This window comes from Serinus canaria, chromosome 25 (genome assembly GCF_022539315.1).
Source record: "Serinus canaria isolate serCan28SL12 chromosome 25, serCan2020, whole genome shotgun sequence".
In the NCBI taxonomy this organism is placed as follows: Eukaryota; Metazoa; Chordata; class Aves; order Passeriformes; family Fringillidae; genus Serinus; species Serinus canaria.
In genome coordinates, this window is record NC_066338.1 from 6,797,162 (window position 1) to 6,819,447 (window position 22,286).

The 22,286-nt window shown below is 53.8% G+C and overlaps 1 protein-coding gene and 1 pseudogene across 1 annotated transcript in view; one reads left to right on the top strand and one right to left on the bottom strand.

The window, feature by feature from the left end:
- The window catches only part of LOC115484925 (zinc finger protein 208-like), a 513,901-nt gene that overhangs the window by 310,439 nt on the left and 181,176 nt on the right, over positions 1–22,286 (bottom strand). Inside the window, 2 exon segments of the mRNA XM_050984212.1 lie at positions 13,723–13,727; positions 14,977–15,391. Coding sequence (XP_050840169.1) covers positions 13,723–13,727; positions 14,977–15,391 — 420 coding nt within the window.
- Positions 1–22,286, top strand: part of LOC115483959 (olfactory receptor 14I1-like) — a 205,102-nt pseudogene that overhangs the window by 136,699 nt on the left and 46,117 nt on the right.

Below are 22,286 nucleotides of genomic sequence, written 5' to 3' on the forward strand. Positions count from 1 at the left end.
GTGGCATGCTGGCTCTGAGGTTATTTTGCATGTCCCCCATTGTGCCCTCCTTTCACTGGCCGAGAAGGGCCATCCACCTGGCCCAGGCAGGGTGGTACTGATACAAAAAGGGGAATTCTCAAACAACAGAGAGTTAACGACCTACTCTTAATAGGTGATTACAACATGAAGCTAACAAAGAACTCTCCTCTGTCAGAACTGGTTAAACTTGTAATTCTGCAACTCTTTTAAAAAAATGGGTAATCTTTTTTACGCATAACATTGGGGCACGTGACCACTATATATGGACAATGGAACTCTGTGCTCCTTGTTGTTTGGTGGCTTTGCTTCACTAAAGTGATGGTCTAAGAGAAGAAATTTCCTCCAATGAAAAAAACCAATCAGTATTAGCTTTGAAAATTGACAATCTGTTAAACCACTAAGGAAACTGTACACGCCCTGTGAAGACACACGTTAAAGATGAAAAAGCCTGGGAGGGTCTCTTTCCCTTCTGGCTGGCACAGAGGTACCAAGGCTGACCCAGCCCCTGTCTCAGCCAGGGCAGCCCAGGCGGCTCCTGCCGTGCGGCCGGGCCCCTTCCCAGGGACCCCGCCAGGCCCCATCGGCTGCCGGGCAGGGCAGGGGAGGCCGCGGGGCCGAGGCCGGGCCGGGCCATGGCTGCAGTTCCAACATCTGGGCACTGCTGAGCCCTGCCCCGCCGCCAGCCCGGGCCGAGCCAGGATCCGCCGGGCCCCAGGAGCAGCCCCGGGCCGGGCCGGCTCGGCCAAGGTTCTGCCACCGCTGGGGTTCACCCACAACCCCCGGGCAGGGGGAGGAGAAGCCATCGGCCCCGGCTGTGCTGCTGCTGTGTTCTGGCCTGGCTGCTGAGATCCTGGCCCTGCCCCAGCGCGGCCCATCCTGACACAGCCCCAGCGCAGCCGCTGCAGAAACCTCCATGGTAAAACAGCTCCGGCCCAAGGACCGAGCCTGGCCGGGGTCATGGAACCATCTGCAGGCCCTGGGTGAGATATGAACTCTGTCAGTGCTTCCATCCTCCCTCGAATGAGAGAAAAGGACAAAGTGCAGGGATACAGAGGAGCAACATGAAGAAGCCAAGGTCAGTGAAGAGGAGTCCCAGATGGGAGGGATGAGGAGATGCCTTGATCTTGGGGCTGAAATCCTTTTGTAAAGTTATGGAGAATGGTGTAATTCATACATCAGACTCTCCTTTTCACTATAAGCATTGAAAAGTATGGGGAGATGACTTGTTCTGGAAAAACCTCCATGCTAAAGTAAGCAAATGCTGAAGTAGCTGTGATCCCATGATAAGTTTGAACAGAGAAAGAGAGCAGCATGTTGTGACCCTGTGCCCTCTGGGAGAGAAGATCTCTGTTCTCAGAGATGAAGATGATTTCAGAAATTGATGAAGAGTACCTTTGCTCTTAAACAGCTCATTTTTAGTACCCTATAAGTTGATATGGCCCATAAACGCAGCTGTGGGAAAAGATGTGAAAATATGGGAGGGACTTCATGATTGCAGATTTTCAGGGTCGCTTCTATTTATGGAAATTGAGAGCCATGAGAGAACTGTTTACTTATGGAGAACTCTCCATAGCATGAAAGAGTGACTCCGACTATTCTAGAGGTGGTAAACTGACTGAAAATTTTAGGTTTTGACTCTTTACACTGTCAGTGAGAAAAGGTTGTAGGGAGAGAACTGTTCTGAAAGTTTCTTTGCCTTTCTCCTAATTCTATCTCACAGCAGGAAATGAGTATGAGTGTTGTAGTGTGTTCACTGGTAATTAGCCAACACTGAACCTACCACATTAGTTGATAGGTTGGCTGAGAAATCTCAAATTGGCGAACCAAAACATGAACAGAAACCTTCCTGATGAACTGCACAAGAGCAGGGGGAAATCAAGGCAGAGACATGGTTTGTCAGGACTTGATTGATCCTAAAGAGCCCTGTGGTGCATTTGGAGCTGAGCCCTTGAACCTCAGGGCCTGAGAGGAGATTGCACAAACCTTTCCAGGAGTCCAAGGCAGAGGAAACACCCAAAGTCTCTCAAAGCATGAATGGGTCCCACTTAAGTCCATACCCAACACAGGCTCCTCATGGACTCCTTGGAGGAGAGCATTGGAGGCCAGGACTGAACAAAAACCTCTCAGAGACTCAGTGTAGAAAGGAAATTCCAAAGTACCTTAAAAACCTTGAGTATCTCAAAGTATTAATGAGTTCCACTGAGTATCAATACAAAGCTCTCAAGGGACTTGTTAAAGCAGATAATTGGGGCCATAATTGCACAAACATCTCACAGAGTCTGTATCCAAAGGGAAACACCAAGTACCTGAAAATAACTGAAGTACCTTGAAGCATTAATGAGCCCCACTGAGTGTTGTTACTGACAAAGCCTCTCCAGGGACTAATTCCAGCAGATAATTGGAGGCCATGATTGCACAAACCTCTCAGAGACTCCAAGGCAAAAGCCAAACCCAAAGTCCTTTGAAAAACCTGCAGTCTGTGGAAGCATTCAGAAGCCCCCAGGGCCATTGCTGAGCAAGGCTCCCCAGGGACTCCTTCCAGCAGATCCTTGAGGCCACTGGGATGTGGGCTAGGGGGGGATGCTGAGGGCAGGACAAGGGGCTGACAGTTCCCAGCCTGGCTGGGGCTGTGCCAGGAGGCCCCAGTGCCTCAGGACAAGGTGTCTCCTCCCAGCCCTTGGTGGCACAGACCCTGCTGTGCCCCAGGGCACCAAGACTTGGCTTCTCTTTGTCCCCACCTGTCATCACTGCCTCCAGTTCCCTGCTCTGCCTCAGGCCTGGGGACACTTTCTCAGTGGTGTCCCTCAGTGGGACCCATTAAAAGTGAAAGAAACTTTGGAGTTGGATTCTGACTTGGAGTTCTGGAGAGGTTTCTTCAGGTCCCTCTCAGGGACTGATGTTCAGGGCCTGAGCACAAAGCCCCAGAGGCTCATTAAAGTCCTTGTGCTGTGTCTGTGCTGCTGAGCTGGGATGGGCTCCTGGCAGAGAAGCAGCTCCTGGTAACCAAGAAGAGCTTCGAAAGCACATTTCTCTTGATGAGCAGCTCTTCTGCCAGCCCAGCAGGGCTGGGGCACTGCCTGCAGCCACCCCGGGCACAGCACAGAGGCACAGAGAGCTTCAATCAGTCAGGGCTGGGAAGGTGCTGAGAAGTGCCTGGGGCACAATCACTGCCAGCCCTTGGCACAGGAACCTCTGGTTGCAGGACAATGCAGCTGCAGCTCCTGGAGTGATCTCCCAAAGTTGGAACATCCCAATGCCTGTAGACTCTGTGAGTACATTCTCTGATTGTCTCTTGTGCAGAGCAGCCAGGGGTGCCCAGGGCTGTCCTGCAGAGCAGGGTCCTGCAGCCCAGGGCGCTGTGCTGGGGCAGGGACTCTGCTGCCTGCCAGGGACAGCTCCCAGCCAGCCCTGGCAGCTGCTCCCAGATCTGGAAGTGGGACAAGATCAGGGTGGGAGGAGAGATCTGGTACGGCTTGAAAGTGTTGTCCTTGTGTGGTGAGGATGTTGCATTTTTCAGGACTTCTCCCAGCATGACATTTAACTGCAGAACATTTCCGAGTAGATTATACAGGAAGCACAGGGAGACAGAGGTTGCATGAAAGGAAAACTCCTGTTTTTTTAATCTACTGCTCAGGGTTGCCGGGTTAGGAAATTACATATAGAAATTCATCTCTTAATTCAGGCTGAGAAAAATAAACAGAATTTCTGTAAGATCTGAATAAAGCAGGCTGTGAAATAAATAAGCACAGGGTCTGTTAGAGGCAGCATCAGTGTCACTTTTCCAGCCTCTTCAGGGTTGCTCTGATGTTGCCATCAGAGCCTGCAGAGCCAGAGATACCCCTGGGCAGTGCCAGAGCTGGGAGGGGTCTGCAGGGCAGAGCTGAGCCCCCAGGGCTGGGCTGGGCTCTGGCAGCAATGGCAGAACCCAGCCCTGGGCACAGGGAAGCAGCTGCTGGCAGGGACAGCTCCAGGCAGCAGAACCCTGGGCAGGCAGTGGGGGGAAAGTGCCCCCAAGCTGTGCTAAGATATTTAAAGACCTTTCCAAACCCAACCCAAAGTAACCCATGGTTACTTTTTTTACAGATCCCCATGTCAAGACAGCGTGAATGTTCAACAGCAGCTCCATCAGCCACTTCCTCCTGCTGGCATTGGCAGACACGCGGCAGCTGCAGCTCCTGCACTTCTGCCTCTTGCTGGCCATCTCCCTGGCTGCCCTCCTGGGCAACGGCCTCATCATCAGCGCCGTAGCCTGCGGCCACCACCTGCACACGCCCATGTTCTTCTTCCTGCTCAACCTGGCCATGCAAGCCATGCACAATTCCCTCTGGGACACCAGGAACATCTCCTACACAGGATGTGCTGCACAGCTCTTTTTTTTTGCCTTTTTCATTTCAGCAGAGTTTTATCTCCTGACCATCATGTGCTACGACCGCTACGTGTCCATCTGCAAACCCCTGCACTACGGGACCCTCCTGGGCAGCAGAGCTTGTGCCCACATGGCAGCAGCTGCCTGGGCCAGTGCTTTTCTCCATGCTCTGCTTCACACAGCCAGTACATTTTCCCTGCCCCTGTGCCATGGCAATGTCCTGGGCCAGTTCTTCTGTGAAATCCCACAGATCCTAAAACTCTCCTGCTCCAAATCCTACCTCAGGGAACTTGGGCTTCTTGCAGTTACTATCTGTTTATCGTTGGCCTGTTTTGTGTTCATTGTTTTCTCCTATGTGCAGATCTTCAGGGCTGTGCTGAGGATCCCCTCTGAGCAGGGACGGCACAAAGCCTTTTCCACCTGCCTCCCTCACCTGGCCGTGGTCTCCCTGTTCCTCAGCACTGGCACATTTGCTCACCTGAAGCCCCCCTCCATCTCCTCCCCATCCCTGGATCTGGCCCTGTCAGTTCTGTACTCGGTGGTGCCTCCAGCCCTGAACCCCCTCATCTACAGCCTGAGGAACCAGGAGCTCAAGGCTGCAGTGAGGAGACTGATGACTGGATGCTTTCAGAAACATTAAACTGCTGGCAAATTTCTGCAAACCATTTGTAATAAAAGTATTCTTTGATACTTCTTTCTGGCTTCAGTGTGGAGGTGCTTTTATTTTTGTTGTTTCATGTTTTTAATATAGACCACAAAGAAATGTCATTGTTTGTGCCATTTCTCAAAAGGTTTCTTTCCACCTTCCCTGTGGCCACAGATTATGTCAATGAGGAGCAGCGCTCTTGGGGGCCAAAAGGCACTAAAGGATCTCCCAGAAAGGTTTCTGCAGAGATGCCCTTTAGTTCCCTTCTCTGGAGCTGCAGCAGCAATGTCTGTGTGCAGAGCTGGGGGCAGATCAGTGCTGGCACAGCAGCTGTGCCCAGCAGCAGCAGCACTTGGTGTTGCCAGTGCTGCTCCCGTGGCCCTGCCCCGCTGCCCTGGTGGCCCTGGTGTTGCTGTAGGGCCTGAGTGCTCTCGGGGCCGGGCATAGCCCTGGGGGTGGCAGTGCCAGGGCTGCAGCAGGGACAGGCCATGGGCACTGCTGGGGCAGCGCTGACACCTCAGGCCAGGCCCTGGGGGCTCCAGGCTCCTTGCCCAGGCTCTCTCAAGAACACACCCAGGCCAATGCTCAGCACAGAAATCCCCTGTGAGCAGCCCCAGGGTGGCCGTGGGCAGGCTGGGAGCAAACAGCATGGCTGGTGCTCTGCAAGGGCCCTGGGGGAGATGGGAAGGAGCAGCAGAGCAGGGGCTGATCCATCCCCAGTGCCCTGGACAGCCCAGGCAGCGTCCCAGAGCGTCCTCATGGAGCTGCCAACAACATCCCCCCTCTGCAGCCCTGGCCTCTCCCCCAGCTCACACAGGTGCCCCATCCTTGCAGGCACAGACACGGCAGCACTGGCTCAGGAGCCCCTGTCTGCATTGCACAGAGCAGGGGGAGCACCCCCATGCTGTTGGTGTGGGGACATGAACCTGAGGGAGCACAAATGCCATCAGCCCCTGGGGCCAGCAAGGGCTGGGGGACACCAGGGAAACCACTCAGCTTTGTCCTGGCCTCTGCAGTCAGCCAGAAAGTTTGTTCCCATCAGCTGGGATTTTCCTGTCCCACTGCAGACGCTGTTGCTCAGAGCCAGGGCTGCCTGGCAGCCACCCCCAAACTGCCCTGAACATTTCCTTGTCTTCACCTTTGCTTTATTTACACTTCCTGCTACAAATTTCCTATTATTGCCCACCCCTGTTCCCTGCCCTGCAAACAGCCCATCCCTGTTTGCCCTTTCCTCTCTGGCCCAACTCCCCATTGCATTCGTGACTTGGCACCACATGAACATTTCTTGGGGAGCAGGACCATCCCACAAGTGCTGCAGGAATTGTCTGCAGGCTCCTGCAGTGCCTCCTGCTGCTCCCTTGCCAGAGGCACCCCAGGCCAGGGGGGCACATCTGGGCTGCTGTGTCTGGCTCTGGGGCTCCCTGTTCTGGGCAATGAGGAGGAGCTGCAGAGGCTCTGCAGGACTGACAGGATGGGCTTTGGGGCTGGCAGGAGAAGCTGAGGGACCTGGGCTGCTGGACTTTCTAAAGAGGAGGCCCAGGGCTCATCCTGCAACTGCTCCAAGGGTGGTCTCAGAGAATCCCAGAATCAGCAAGGTTGGAAAAGACCTTGGTAACCATCAAGTGTAACCTGTGCTCTGATACCCCCTCCTCTCCCCTGGGCCTCCTCTTCTCCAGGATAAACAACGTCAGCTCCCTCAGCTGCTTCTCACAGGACTTGAGTTTTAGACCCCTCACCAGCCTTGTTTCACTTCTGTGGACATGCTCCAGACCCTCCATGTCCTTCCTAAATTGGGGGCCCAGAACTGGACACAGCACTCGAGGTGCTGCCCAAGCAGTGCCCAGCACAGGGGAAGAATCACTGCCCTGCTCCTGCTGGCCACACCATTCCTGATCCAGGCCAGGAGCCATTGGCCTTCTTGGCCACCTGGGCACACTGCTGGCTCATGTCCAGCCTGCTGTCCATCAGTCCCTGCAGGTCCCTTTCTGCCTGGCTGCTGTCCAGCCACTCTGTCCCCAGCCTGTGGTCCTGCAGGGGTTCTTGTGGCCAAAGTGCAGGACCCAGAACTTGGACTTGTTAAACCTGACCTTGTTGGATTTGGTCCCTGGATCCAGCCTGTCCAGGGCCCTGTGCAGAGATCTCCTACCCTCCAGCAGATCAGCACTCCTAAAGAACTTGGTGTCACCATGGTTCCCTGAGGCCCCAGAGTGTCCCAATTGTCTCCATCATTCCATGACACCTCCTGGTGTCACAATGTCCTTTTGGTTCCATGGGACCCCTTGGTGTCACAAAGTCCCTTGGATCCTTGGTCCCCACAGTGTCACAATGAATCCTTTGTCCCCCAGGGCCTTGCAGTGTCACAGTGAATCCTTGATTCCACGAGGTCTGGCAGTGCAGCAATGCTCTCCTTGGTTCCACAGTGTCACAATGGCCTCTTGGTCACAAGGGCCACCATGGTGTCAAACATGTTTCCTTCATTCCAGGAGTCCCTGAGGAGCAGCACTGGCCCCTTGGTTCCATGGGGCCCTGCAGTGTCACAATGGCCCCATCATGACACCAGGTCCTGCTCTGTCACAATGCTCTGCATGGTTCCACAAGGCCCTGCAGTGTCACAGTGGCCTTCATGGTTCCACCAGGTCCCAGACTGTCACCATGGACTCCTTGCTTCCATTCAGCCCCACAGTGTCACCATGGCCCCTTGGCTCTGTGCTGCCATGTCATACACAGTGTCACCATGGTCCTCTCAGTGCCACCAGGCCCTGCAGTGTCACAATGGCCCCTTGCTTCCCCAGGGCCCTGCAGTGTCACAATCATCAGAGAATCAACCAGGCTGGAAAAGACCTTGGAGAGCATCAAGTCCAGCCTGGGACCCAACACCACTTTGTCACCAACCTCGCACTGAATGCCACATCCAGGCTTTCCTGAAAGACTTTCAGGGAGGGCGACACACCCACCTCCGTGGGCAGCCCGTTCCAATGCCCAATCACCCTTTACATGAAGAATATTTCCTGATGTCCAGCCTATCCTTCCCCTGGTGCAGCTTAAGCCTGTGTGCTCTTGTTCTGTCACTTTTCCGTGGGAAAAGAGCCTGACACCCAGCTGGCTGCATCCTCCTGTCAGGGAGTATTAGAGAGTGATGAGGTCTCCTCTGAGCTTCCTCTTCTCCAGGATAAAAAACTCCAGCTCCCTCAGCCACCCATCACAGGACTTGTGCTCTGGACCCCTCCCCAGCCTTGTTGCCCTTCTCTGGACACTCTCCAGCCCCTCCATGTCTTTCCTAAATTGTGGGACTCAGAACTGGACACAGCACTCGAGGTGCTGCCCAAGCAGTGCTGAGCACAGGGGAAGAATCACTGCCCTGCTCCTGCTGGCCACACCATTCCTGATCCAGGCCAGGAGCCATTGGCCTTCTTGGCCACCTGGGCACACTGCTGCCTCATGTCCAGCCTGCTGTCCATCAGTCCCTGCAGGTCCCTTTCTGCCTGGCTGCTGTCCAGCCACTCTGTCCCCAGCCTGTAGAGCTGCAGGGGTTGTTGTGGCCAAAGTGCAGGACCCGGGACTTGGACTTGTTAAACCTCACCTTGTTGGATTTGGGCCCTGGATCCAGCCTGCCCAGGGCCCTGTACAGAGCCCTTCTACCCTCCAGCAGATCCACACTCACACCCAGCTTGGTGTCATCTGCAAACTTTTTTATAGCGAACTCAATCTTCTCATCCACATTGTCAATAAAAATTTTAAACAAGACTGGGCCCCACATAGACCCTTGGGAGACACCACTGGAGACTGGACACGCTCTGGATGCAGCATCATCCCCATCACTCTCTGGTCCCAGCCTCCAGCTAGCTCTTTACCTGGGGAGGCTGAACATATCCAACCTATATGCTGCAGGTTTCCAAAGGGAATTCTGTGGCTTACTGTGTCTAAGGCTTTTCTGAATTCCAGGCACACAACATCCACAGCCTTTCCCACATCCACAGGTGGGTCACCTGGTTATAAAAGGAGACCAGTTGGTCAGGCAGGACTTGCCACCCCAAATGCTCGCTGGCTGGCTCTGATCCCTCTGCCATCCTGTGGGTGCCCTGTGATGGCACTCAAGGTGATGTGTTCCATTTCCTTGCTGTACACCGAGGTCAGGCTGACAGGCCTGGAGTTCCCCAGATCCTCCTGCCAATGTGACCTCATCCCCTTCTTGGGGATGGGCTCACACTGGCACCTCCAGTGCTCTGGGACCTTCCTGCTGAGCCAGGACTGATGGTAAATGATGGAGAGCAGCTTGGGGAGCTCATCCACCGGCTCCCTCATTCCCCTGGGATGGATTCCCACCTGATCACATACACCTGTGAGCATCTGAGTGGCTCGGCAGGTCAGAAGCTGCTTCCTCCTGGATTCCAGGGGGCTGTTCTGCTCCATGTGCCCATCTACCAGCTCAGGAGAACACTTGTCCTGAGGAGAGCCTGTCCTTATATTGAAAATTGAGACAAACAAGGTGTTAAGTAGCTCAGCCTTTTCCTTGTCTTTAGTTACTAGGTTCCCTACTGTATCCAAAAAGGAGTATATGTTCTCCTTCTCCCTCCATTTGCTATAGATTTTTAAATTTTTTTTTAATTTTTTTTGTTTTTTACAAAATATGCCCAGTTACGCTCTAATTGAGCTGTCATTTCTCAACTTTTCTTTCTGTATAACCAAACAACAATCTTAAACACTTCCTTAGCTGCCAGTCCTTTTTTCCTTTAAGTTCCCCACATAAGCGGCATGGGCAGCCAGGACAGTCATTTTCCTCATCAGCTCATCTTTTGCCACACTGGGACAGGCTGCTCCTTCCCCCTTAATATTACTTTCTTGAAGCGTGTCCATCCTTCCTGGACCCCTTTGTTTTTAGGGGCTGTTTCCCTTTAAAAAATCAGTACCTGATTCAGTACTCCCCAAATCAGCGTCATAAATAGGCCAAAGTCTGCCCTTCCTAATTCCAGTGTAGAAGTTTTGTTACTACCCCTCCTTATTTCACAGAAGGTCACAGAGGGGGCTATGACATCACAGATTTGGGTATAAGAGGTCATCAAAAAAGCTATGACATCATAGACTCCCTCTGTGATATCACAGAGCCAGCTGTCACATCACAGGGCAGAGGTCTGACATCACAGAGTAGACTGTGACATCAAAGAGTTGGCAGTGACATCAGAGACCAGCTGTGTGACATTAGAGAATGGGCTGTGACCTCACAGATTTGGCTGTGACATCCCAGAGGGGCTGTGTGACATCCCAGCAGGGCTGTGTGAGGTCCCTGGGTTGGTCACTCCACCCCAGCTCCCCCTCACAGTCTCTCCCAACAAGTCCAAGGCTGTCCATGCCCAGTGGGGTCCCTGTCCCCCGGGATCCCCCCGGCCCACCTGGAGCCACAGCCTCCACCAAAGGATGTTCCACAGGATCCACCCCAGAGCCTGACATGGGGACAAAGGGCCAGGGCAGTGTGACCAGGACACCAAGAACATGGATTATCCAGGTCACTGTGGCCTGGTTTGGGTTCCCCAGGGCAGGAAAGATGTCTGGCAGCAAGAGCAGGGTCTGGGAAGGGCCTCCAAGGTGGGGCTGGAGCCCTTGGGCTGTGAGCAGAGGCTGAGGGAGCTGGGCTTGTCCAGCCCAGAGCAGGGAAGGCTGAGGGGCTCCTCATCCCAGCCTGGCAGTGCCAGCCAGGAGGTGATGGAGAACACAGAGCCAGGCTCTTCACCGGGGGGGCCTGGTGGGAGACAAAAACCAATGGGTGGGAGGGGAAAGAGGGGAGATCAGCCAGGAGAGGAGGAGATGGAATGAGTCAGGCTGGTTTCAGCATTTCCTCAACACCAAGAGCAGCCTGACCTCCCTTCTCCATCCACCACTGACAGCTTTGCAATCAGGAATTGTTCTGAGCTGTTTTGCTCCCATTCCAGGACAGGCATCCTGATACAAGAACCTAATTCTTTTATATCTATCACAGAACCACGTTTGTCTGAAAATAATTTTAGAATGGAAATCACTTGTGGATGGTGCACTCATCAGACACTGCTGGGACATTGCACATGGCTCAGGGAAGAGTGTGATCGGTTATAAATTGTGTCCTTTTCAACTGTGGTCTGTTGGCCATGAAGAGAAACTTTCTGTGCCTCTGAGTCCCATCAGTTCCTGACCCCCAAGGGACACAAACCTGATGAGCTGAAGTTCCCACTCCAGTGGCTGCACTTGCACCTCCCTCCATCCCCAGAGGAGAGCTCCCTTGTCCCAGAAAGTCCCTGGCAATGCAGGGATGAAGGAAACAGGACAGGCTGTGGGGATCAGGGCCAGGGCAGGGCCACGGATTTGGGGTGGTTGTGAGCCCAGGGCAGGAGCCAGCCCTTGGTCTCTGTGAACCTCAACCAATTGTCCTGGGCCCACGGCTCCAGCCTGTCCAGATCCCTCTGCAGAGCTTCCTGCCCTCCAGCACAGCCACACTGCCACCCAGCTTGGGCTCACCTGGGAACTGACTGAGGGTGCCCTTGATGGCCTCGATGGCCCCAATCCAGATCAGCAATAAAGAGATAGAACTGACCTGGCCCTGGGGAGAGCCCTGGATGTGACTCCATTCCTCTGCTGCTCTGAGTGCCAGGGGTTGGATGGGGGACATGGTGGGGTGAGGGTAGGGACAAAGTCTGATTGATCATCAGCCATGAAAAGTCTTGATTTTAATATCTGTTCAAACTGCATTAGGATGTGCTGGGGACAATATCAGCTAGGGATTGCTGACATCAATCTATAAAGAAAAAAAGACAACAGGGCAAAGTAGTTGTCTGTGCATTATTTTCGTTGTAGTATATTCCCTTTGAATACAATTCTGAAATCTGGCTAATTAACCACAGAAGAATTGAAAACTTCGGTTATTCCCAGGGGCTTTTCTTGTTTGGTGTTTTAAAAAATGTTTATGAGCCTTTTTCAGTGAATTCCTGAACTGAAGAGCTCAAGAAAGAAGAGGCCTCTGGAGTAGGAAAATTCATCATCAGCCTCCAAGTAGCTGAGGATCCATCCCTATGACAGCAGCAAGGAACAGAAATGGGCACAGCTCTGTGGCTGCCCCAGCTCTGGGATGGGCCCTGGGCCTGGAGCAGGAGCAGCTCTGGAGGGCCCCAAGGCCGGGGCTCTTGTGCTGCCCTGGGCAGGTGGGATGGCAGCAGGGGCTGCAGAGCTCTCAGCACCTCAGCCAGAGGGGAGCAGGGCACCCAGGGAGCCTCCTTGTGCCTTGGCCAAGCCCCTTCCCCCATGGCTGGGGCTGAGTCCTGTGGCAGCTGCAGCTGCTGCTGTGCCCTTGCCAGGGGCTGAGGCCGTGGGGCAGTGCCCAGAGCAGCCTGGCCTGAGCAGAGCTGTGGGGCCAGAGCCGGCTGGGCTGGGCTGGGGAGAGGCCCTTGGTGCTGCCCAGAGCTCAGGGCAGCTGGGAGAGCTTGCAGGGAGCTGGGCTGGGCTCAGAGACACACAACACTTCTGGCCAGAATGTCTGCTGAGGGCAGCCAGGCTGCTGCAGGGGCAGTGACCTCACAGCCATCACCATGGCAGCCCTGGCCCTGGGCCTGGCTCTGCCCTTTCCTCTGCCCCTGCCTTGTCTCTGCTGGCATCAAGAGTTTTGTCATTAATATCTTGTCCCCAGGGTGCTGGGGCCAATGGCTTCCCAGTCAGGCTCCTGGAGCAGAAGTGGCTTTTCAGAGCCCAGCCAGAAATGAGCCCTGAGGCAGCAGCTCTGCAGTGGTGCCCACCAGGCCGGGGTGCCAAGGGAGGCTTCTGGCCATGCCCTGCCAGCAGCTGCTGCTGCCAAGGTGCCCTTGGTGCCTCAGGCTCTCCCTGGCACAGCTCCCAGCACGGCACTCTGCCCTTGTGCCCGAGGCCTTCCCTGGGCTGGGGCTGGCCTGGGGCTTTTCCTGCAGTGGGACCTGCCCTGCTCATGGCACAGGAAAGGCAGTTCCTGCTGGAGCAGGAGGCTCTGCCTGCAGTGGGCTCCAACCAGACCAGCAAGGCCCTCTTGACTTCAAAATTGCTTCCTAGAGCAGAATATTCTAATAATTGTTATAGTTCCTGTACTGTGGAGTAAATAACTCTGGTTAAGATCTCTCTGTCTAATCATGATCAGAATCATTCAGAGCTGTATTTAAATAAATTTATCTGGTATTTCATCATTAATCCTGTGGGACAAATTGCATTAAAGTTCAATTCCACCTGTCATGTCTTTGACATCTTTGAAAAATGCTGGGTCTGGGATTGGGTCCAGCACCTCCCAGTCTCCTCCCTTAGAAGGAATTTTTGAAGTCCAGGGGCCCTGCAGGGGCTGTTGGGCGTCATTTCTGTACCTCATTACTCAGCGGGCGTTTCTCTATTAAAGAAATAAAGCTTTTGACTGAACCTCCCACTGTGCCCATGAAAGGAACCCCTGTGAATGTCTGGGACATCCTGGCTCTTTGGCAGCCTGGGGACTCCTGGGATGTCACCGTGGAGCCCCCGTGAGTGCCTGTGACAGATCGGTGCCTTTGCAGCCCAAGGTCCCCTGGGATGTCACCATGGAATGGCTGTGACTGCCTGTGACCACACGGCTCTTTACCATCCCCAGAAAGCCCTGGGAGGTCTCCATGGAGCCCCTGTCTCTGCCTGTGACATTCCAGATCTTGAACAGCCTGGAGACTCTTGGAAAGTCCCCATGGACCCCCTCTGAGGGCCTGTGACAAATCTGATCATCAGCAGGCAACCATCACCAGCCCCCTGTTGCTATGGTCAGTTTCCATGGCAACCATCACCAGCCCCCTGTTGCTATGGTCAGTTTCCATGGCAACCATCACCAGCCCCCTGTTGCTATGGTGAGTTTCCATGGCAACCATCACCAGCCCCTGTTTCTATGCTCAGTCCCTCAGCAGCTCCATGGAGACCCCATGCCAGGAGTGGTTGCCATGGACACCGGCTCAGGCCTGCAGAGCCCGTTACCATGGCAACCATTGGCAGTCCCATCCCCAGCTCATGGGATCCCAGAACCACAGAATTGGCTGAGTTGGGAGGGACCCATCAGGATCCTCAAGTCCAACTGCTGGCCCTGCACAGGACACCCCAACAATGCCAGCCTGGGCCTGGCAGCGCTGTCCAAACGCTGCTGGAGCTCAGAGAGCCCTGGAGCTGGGACCCTTCCCTGGGGAGCCTGGGCAGGGCCCCAGCAGCCTCTGGGGAAAAACCTTTCCCTGAGATCCAACCTAAGCCTGCCCCGACTCGGCTGCAGCCGTTCCCTCCACTCCTGTCCCTGGGCACCAGAGGGAAGAGGTTCCCACAGCCCCAGCCAGGGACCCACTCCCAAGGCTGTTGCCATGGCAAGCAGGGCTGGGACAAGCTAGGATGCTCTGCTTCCATGGGCTGGGGTTCAGGAATGTGATTCCCCAATTTCCTGCTCCTGCTAAAACTGCGCTGCCCTCACTGCCCTCCTACCTCTCATGGAAAGCACAAAAGGCAAAGATCCCAGGCTGGAATAAGAACAATTTATTGGCAACAGAAACAAGATGAAGAATAAACAAGAACAGAAAAAAATATTGATAACAGAAGGAATAAGAAAAACTATTTACAGTGAAAACTAAAACATCAATGGCTGGCTCTTCCTGGCCATGTATTTCCCCCTTTCGGGAAAGGACACTCTTCTACTCAGGGGGAGAGAGAGAGAGAGTGCCTTTCCTGCCCCTGGCAATGACCTGAGGTGGGAGTGAATGTAATGTCACACCATGGCCAGACCCTCATGTGCTTCAATCCCACATCATGTCACTGGCAGGGGCAGGAAAAGGTACAGGTGTCTTCCCAGCATGGGTCAGTCATGGAGAACATGGATAACCAGGGCTCTTCCCAACGTGGGACCTCCAATAGGGGATGAAGCTGCAGCAGTGCATGAAGAGCACTGCAGTGGGGGCACTCGCAGGGCTTCCCTTACCGGTGCCTCCATTTGTGTTTGGTCAAGGCTGAGCTACAGGTGAAGGTCATCCCACAGTGGGGACACTCGTAGGGCCTCTCCCCAGTGTGGATGCGCCGGTGGGTGATGAGGTGGGAGTTGTGCTTGAAGCCCTTCCCACAGTCAGGGCAGCGGAAAGGCCTCTCTTCTGTGTGGATCCGCTCATGCTGGCGGAGATTGGAGCTGGTGTGAAACCTCTTCTGACATGTGGGGCACTCATAGGGCCTCTCCCTGGTGTGGATGTGTTGGTGGGTCAGGAGGTTGGATCTGCAGCTGAAGCCCTTCCCACATTCCCCACACTCGTAGGCCCATTCCCCAGTGTGAATCATCTGGTGGTAGATCAGTTCGCTGCTCGTCCAGAAGCTCTTTCCACACTCCAGGCACTTGTAGGGCTTCTCTTCCACCAGGTTCTGCCGTGGGGATTTTTCCTCCCTAGTCTCCATCCTCAGCTCCTTCCCTGGGGGAGGAAGGACAAGGAGAGGATGGGATTTGTCTCTGTGCCAGAGTGAAGGGGAAGGAGATCCCCCCAGTGCATCCCCAGCAGGACAGCATTGGGAGTGGAGTTGTCCTGCAGCCGGGGGCCATGCTGGGCTGGGAGATGGAGCAGGAGAGAGGGGGAAAGGGGCACTGACTTCCTCCTCACCTGCCTGGCTGTCCTGGGTCATCCTCATCTTCCTCGCAGCCACCTCCTCCATCAGGCGAAGGTTTGGGGATGGGAATTTCTGTTTTGGGATGAAAATAAGGGATGAGTGTCACCAACATGATTTATGAAAATCCTTTCCTTAGGATTTTTCCCTCCTGAGAAGCTGAGAGGCCTCAGCAACAAATTGTAAACAATTCTTATCTGCTGCTGTTGATGCAGCAGGTAGATCTGTGCTTGGTCTCATCTGGTCGTTTCTAATTAATAGCCAATCACAGTCCAGACTGTCTCGGTCAGAGACAAACCTTTGTTATTCATTCTTTTTTTGTTCTTAGAAGCCTTCTGATGAAATCTTTTCTTCTATTCTTTTAGTATAGTTTTTAATATACTTTATATCATAAAGTAATAAACCAATTCTTCAGAACATGGAGTCAACTTTCTCATCTCTTCCCTAATCCTGAGACCCCTGTGAACATTGTCACAGATGAGCACTTGGAGTTTTGTACTGGTTTGAAGGCAAACCTGCGGAAGAGCCTAAGCCAGAATTACAATTTAATAAGAAAATTTAGATCAAACACTCACTTGAGCTGCTAGAGCCAGGGGCTGGTCAGGGGGCTGGTAGCAGTCCAATTAAATGGTGGCTGCAGTCCTGTTGGAGTGATGAACGTGATTCTGCCGAAGCAGTGATCCTGTAGAAGGGTCTGGTCTTCCTCTGAAGGTCCAGGGTGGGGTTATGGAGCTCTTGTCCTCTGGGAATGCAGTAGGCAAGGTGCTCCTGGTCTTCCAAGCCTCAGCTTATATCCACATAGGAATGCTTTGTTCCTCCCCCTGGGTGGAGCATCCCACAATGGGAGGATGTAATTTTATCAGTTCTGCAGGGACACTCAATGGCCCATTCACAGAAGATATCTCCCCTGGAGGGCGTTATCAGGGCTGAGTCATGGAAGAGATAAAGAACTCTGCCCCACCTGTTTTTAGCAGCTTATGGAGATGGTGACTGAAAACATGCTTTTGGTTACATCTTACATTGCAACCTGAGACAGTGGGGTAATCCCTGCTGGGGGGGTGAACACCACCCCCCTTACCCAGACTGGCTCAGGTGTAAAACCCCCACCCCGGGAAGGCCACACACACAGGGGACAATGTCACACTTGCCCTGCCCCAGGGGAGGTCTCTGTCCCTGTCACTCCCTTGCTGTCCCCCCCTTTTCTCTTTCTTTCCATCTCTCTCTCTACCTCACATTTACTGTTCATTAAAATCCATGTTGGATTTGGTCTCATTAACACCTTAATCAGAGCAGAGGCCTCTCTTTAACAATTTTCTTAACCAGCTTGCAACATTATTTTGACGCAGTGAGTTTAAGCACTGTTCTCTGACCCCATGTGCCTTTGATAACAGCATGGTTCCCTCCTCTGAGGAGGTTGTGGCTCTGCTGGAGGAACTCTTGGAAATTTGGATGCAGCTTCCTCGGAGCGAGTAATGAGAGAACTGGTGAGGAAAATGGCTGTTGTGGGTGGCCAGTGTAAAGAAAATATTTTGTTGCCCTTCCTTGAAAGTTTGTTAAAATCACTGGAGGAAAGGGAGTAAATGGTACCAGCAAGACTGACAAGGTTCATTCACCCCATGGTGAGGAACACAAGGCTGCTAAAAGTCCCATAAGAAGCCCAGCTCAAGTAGCTGAATTCCCAAATAACTCCAGAATTCACAGGCTAGGGGCTTTGCCAAATGTGAGAATCATTTTTCTCTTTCTCTGTCACCTTGATAACAGCTACATAGAGCTTCCCCTTCCTTCGAATAATCTGTATTGGGCGGAATTTCTGCTTTTCTTTTATCGGAACCTGCCAGCAGCTGAGCTGGAGCTGTGCAGGAACCAATGAAACTTGGAATTGCCATCATAATTGCTTCTGTTGTTGGCTTATTCATGTTTGGGATTTGTTTGCATTTACATCACATGTGACTTGTGGGAAAATCAAATATTCATCAAAGTGTTTCATGCAGAGTTAAGTTTGAGTCCTGCTGAGTTTATTTTGTCCAGTGCTCAGGGGATGCTCAAGGGGTCTCTGTGCCTCCTGCCCTGGGGGATACTTGGGAGGGGCTGGGGGGTGATTTGGCCCTGTAACACCAGGCCATTCCCCAGGGGGTGTCCCTGTCACCCCAGGCCATTCCCTAGCGGATCTCTCCATGATGGAGAGACCCCCAGGGAATGGAGGGGATGGAGACCCCCCAGGAAATTCCTGGGGGGGTCTCCATCCCCCTCACCCCTGTCTCAGGGGCAGTCTCTGTCCCTCTCAGCCCAGGGATGCTCGGGGGTCTCTGTCCCCTTGCCCTGGGGGATGCTCGGGGGGTCTCCATCCCTCTGGCCTCAGGGAATGCCTGTGCAGGGCTGGGGACCAGGGGCTCTGTGTCCCTCTCACCACTGAGGGTGCTGGGGCTGGGGGGGCTCTCTGACCTTCTCACACCTGGGGAGGCCGGGGGGGTCTCTGTCCCTCTCAGCCCTGGTGTGACCCCACCCAAACATCATCGGGGACAGAGGGACAGAGACACCCCAAACCTCCAGAATGGCTGAACCTGGGATTTGGTTTGGGACTGAGGATTTAGGAAGGGGCTGGAGTTGGATTTGGGGCTGAGATTTGAATTAGAGCTGGGATTGGGTTTAAGGCTAGATATGGGATTGGCTTTAGGGCTGGGGTTGGGATTGGGTCTGGGGCTAGATGAGTCTGGCACTGGGATGGGATTAAATAATGAACTGTGGGGGTGTCTAAATGTGGAGTGGGATTGAGACCAGGATCAGGTCACCCAAAGCAGGACAGGGGGATGTAACTGCAGGATGCCCCTGGCATTGTCCCAGACCCTCCTCAGGTACCTCCAAACACAGGGGGTAGCTGGATGCTCCAAGATCCAGGTGCTCCCACGCTGCCCCTCAATACCAGGGGAGCATTCCCTGAGGGCAGCCCTGACTGTGACCCTTGGGGCTCTGGGATCAGCCCTCACATCCCTGTGGGAGCAGCTGCAGACAGGACAAGAGATTTCCCTCCTCCTCTTTCCTATGGAATGATGAAGCCCAGCTGCCCTTTTCTTCTGGTGCCTCCTCCTCTCCTCTGAGTAAAAAAAGAGTTACCTGTTTTTTTTTAAGAAAAGGGTTGCAGAGTTTAAAGTTAAGCTGGGAACTGATTGCTGGCCAAGAGTTCTTTTGTTGGTTAAATGTTGTAATCACCTGTTAAGTATCGTCGTTAACCCTCTATTGTTGTGAATTCTTTGTTTCAGTACCACCCTAGCCTGCTGCCAAGAGGATGACAACTCCCCCTCGGACGGTGGGGAGAGGGGGATATTTGCATCTCAGGAGATATGCAAATTTACCTCCAAACCCAGACTACCTTGGGACAGGACCTTTACCAAATCCTGGAAAATACCCCAAAAGAGGCGAGCCAAAGCAGAATAGAGAGGTCAGGGTGGTGTATGCACTGCAGGGCCGAGGTCCGAAGCCGGCAGAGATGCTTGAGAACCTCGGTCACTCCTCGCCCCAACTACAAACGATGCCAGTCAGACCCAGGACCCGCTGGACTGACAACCCAAACTGCAAACCCTGGGTATACCCCACTGCCTTGGAGGACAGGACTCCCGGCTCTGCCCCCTTGGGGACAGAGCTGCAAATCCTCCTCTTCTGAGTCACTGCTGGGAGCGGCGGCAGAACTCTGTGGATCTGCCAAAACCCCCAATTTTGAGCTGATCACTTTAATAAAGGCATTAAAAAGGAGGAAAATCTCCTGCCCTGTTTATTTCAGGCTGGCAGTGAAATGTCAGTGTAGGATCTTGCTCCACTTAGCTTTTGGGTACTTCTTAAGAACTTTGCCAGTGAGGGGAGGAACATCTTTTCTTGGCTGGGAAGGAGAGAGGGAGAGAGAAAGAAATTGGACAGAGGTCTCAAAGAGAGAGAGAAATAGGAAAGAGGTTTTGGGTGGCGGGGGGAGGAGATAGAAATAGGAAAGTGGTCTCAGTGTGACAGAAAGAAATAGGGAAGAGGTCTCAGATGGAGAGAAAGAAAGAGGAAAAGGCTCCAGCCAGTACTCCAGACTCCACAGCTCCCAGGGACAGCCGCAGGGCACAGCGCCTTTCGCAATTCCAGCCAATCAGAGAACGCACTAAACAATTTCCAGCCAACCAGAGCTTTTCTCACTGATGACTCACCGGTTGCCAGGCAGACCCGCAGAGCCCAGCAGCCCCCGGAGCGGAATTTGGGGCTCGGGCCGGGGGGACGGATCCGCACCGGGGGGGTCCCCGAGCCCCCTGCCCACCCCTGGGGCCGATCGGGGGCTCCCCCACCCAGCAGCCGGTGCTGCAGAGGGGTGGGAAAGGGGGGTCTGGGCTGGCAGTGGAGGAAATGCGGGGCCGGTGCTGAGCACAGGGCTGAGCACACAGAGATGGTTTTGTTCTTGCTGAGCTCGCACTGAGCCAAGGCCTGTCCTGCCCCTCGTCCGGCCACGCTGCGGAGGGGCTGGGGCTGGGGGGGAGGTTGGGAGGGGACACAGCCAGGACAGGTGACCCCAACTGAGCCCGGGGACACCCCAGACCATGGGACATCATGATCAGGGTATCATGTGGGGAGAACAAAGAGGAAGGGGGGACATTTGGAGCGAGGGTTTTTGTCTTCCCAGGTAAAACTTAGGCAGGATGGGGCCCTGTGTCGCTGGTGGGCAGGGTCAGCACCAAAACACAGACACCAACTTCACTGAAGGAACAATGAATTTTAGATATTGAAAATTTGCAAAAAATTACAAAAGTATTAGATTGGCAAAGCAAAAAATCATTAGAAAATACTTTCAAAAGAGAAGATGCTGAAATGATTATCACTCAACTCTCCATTTCTGGCTGCAGGCTCTGGAGATTCTATCTCTGCCTTCAGTCAGGGTTGCATTCCCTAACAAGTCCTGGTACCAAATCCTGCTTTCCAAGGCTGGAACAGTGTCTCAGCTTTAGCTGGGTGTGTACACAATCTGTTACCATCCTTTAAAGGTGGGGCAGTTATCATCTGTGAATTGAGCAGTTTACTTTATCTCTTCCACAAGGAATCCTCTCTCTGGGGAGATATCTTCTCTTAATGGGCCATTGAGTGTCACTTCAGGACTGATAAATATTCCATCCTCCCATTGTGAGGTGCTCCGCCCAGAGGGAGGAGCCAAGCATTCCTACCTGGATATAAGCTGAGAATGTGAACAACAGAGTCAGCCTTCTCCCACAGGATTCCCAGAAGAGCAGCTTTCAGCTCCACTGGATCCCAGAGGAAGACCAGGCCCATCGACAGCCCCACTGGACCTCCAGAGGAAAATTCCACCCTTCTACAGGATCCCTGCTCCAACAAATCCACATCTGTCACTGCGGGAGGACGGCAGCCACCATTTAACAGGAGTGCTGCCAACACCCTGACCCACAGCGTGTCAGGTGGTATTCTGACTCTGTAAGTAGTTTTTTAGTACTATTGCATTTGTAATTTTAATGTTCCTCCTAAAGAACTGTTATTCCTATTCCCATAGCTTTTGATTGACAGCCCCTTCTTTTGAAAATTATAATTCCAAGGGAGGGGTTTAACATTTTCCATTTCAAGGGAGGCTCCTGCCATCCTTAGCAGACACCTGTCTTTTCAAACTGGCACAATGCCCCAGGACACCCAGGCAGGTGAGGAGGAAGTCAGTGCCCCTTTCCCCCTCTCTCCTGCTCCAGCTCCCAGCCCGGCATGGCCCTGGCAGCAGGACAACCCTGCTGCTGATGCCGTCCTGCTGGGGATGCACGGGGGGGATCTCCTTCCCCTTCCCTGTGGCCCAGAGGCAAATCCCATCCTCTCCTTGTCCTTCCTCCCCCAGGGAAGGAGCAGAGGATGGAGAGCAGGGAGGAAAATCCCCACAGCAGAACCTTGTGGAAGAGAAGCCCTACAAGTGCCTGGAATGTGGGAAGAGCTTCAGGCACAGCTCCCACCTGATCCGCCACCAGATGATTCACACTGGGGAATGGCCCTATGAGTGTGGGGAGTGTGGGAAGGGCTTCAGGTGCAGCTCAGAACGCATCAGGCACCAACGCATCCACGCTGGGGAGAGGCCCTACGAGTGTCCTACATGTGAGAAGAGGTTTCACACCAGCTCCAATCTCCTCCAGCATGAACGGATCCACACAGATGAGAGGCCCTTCCGCTGCCCTGACTGTGGGGAGGAATTCAACCGCAACTCCACCCTTGTCAGCCACCGGCGCATCCACGCTGGGAGAGGCCCTACGAGTGCCCCACATGTGGGAAGACGTTTCAGAGCAGCTCCAATCTCCTCCAGCATGAACAGATCCACACGGATGAGAGGCCCTTCTGCTGCCCTGACTGTGGGGAGGGCTTCAACTGCAACTCCACCCTCATCAGGCACAGGCGCATCCACACTGGGGAGAGGCCCTACGAGTGTCCCCAGTGTGGGAAGAGCTTCACCCAGAGGTGTCACTTGACCCAACACCAACGGAGGCACCGGTAAGGGAAGCCATGTGAGTGCCCCTACTGCAGTGCTCTTCATGCACTGCTGCAGCTTCATCCCCTATTGGAGGTCCCACGTTGGGAAGAGCCCTGGTTATCCGTGTTCCCCATGATCCATGCTGGGAAGACACCTGTACCTTTTCCTGCCCCTGC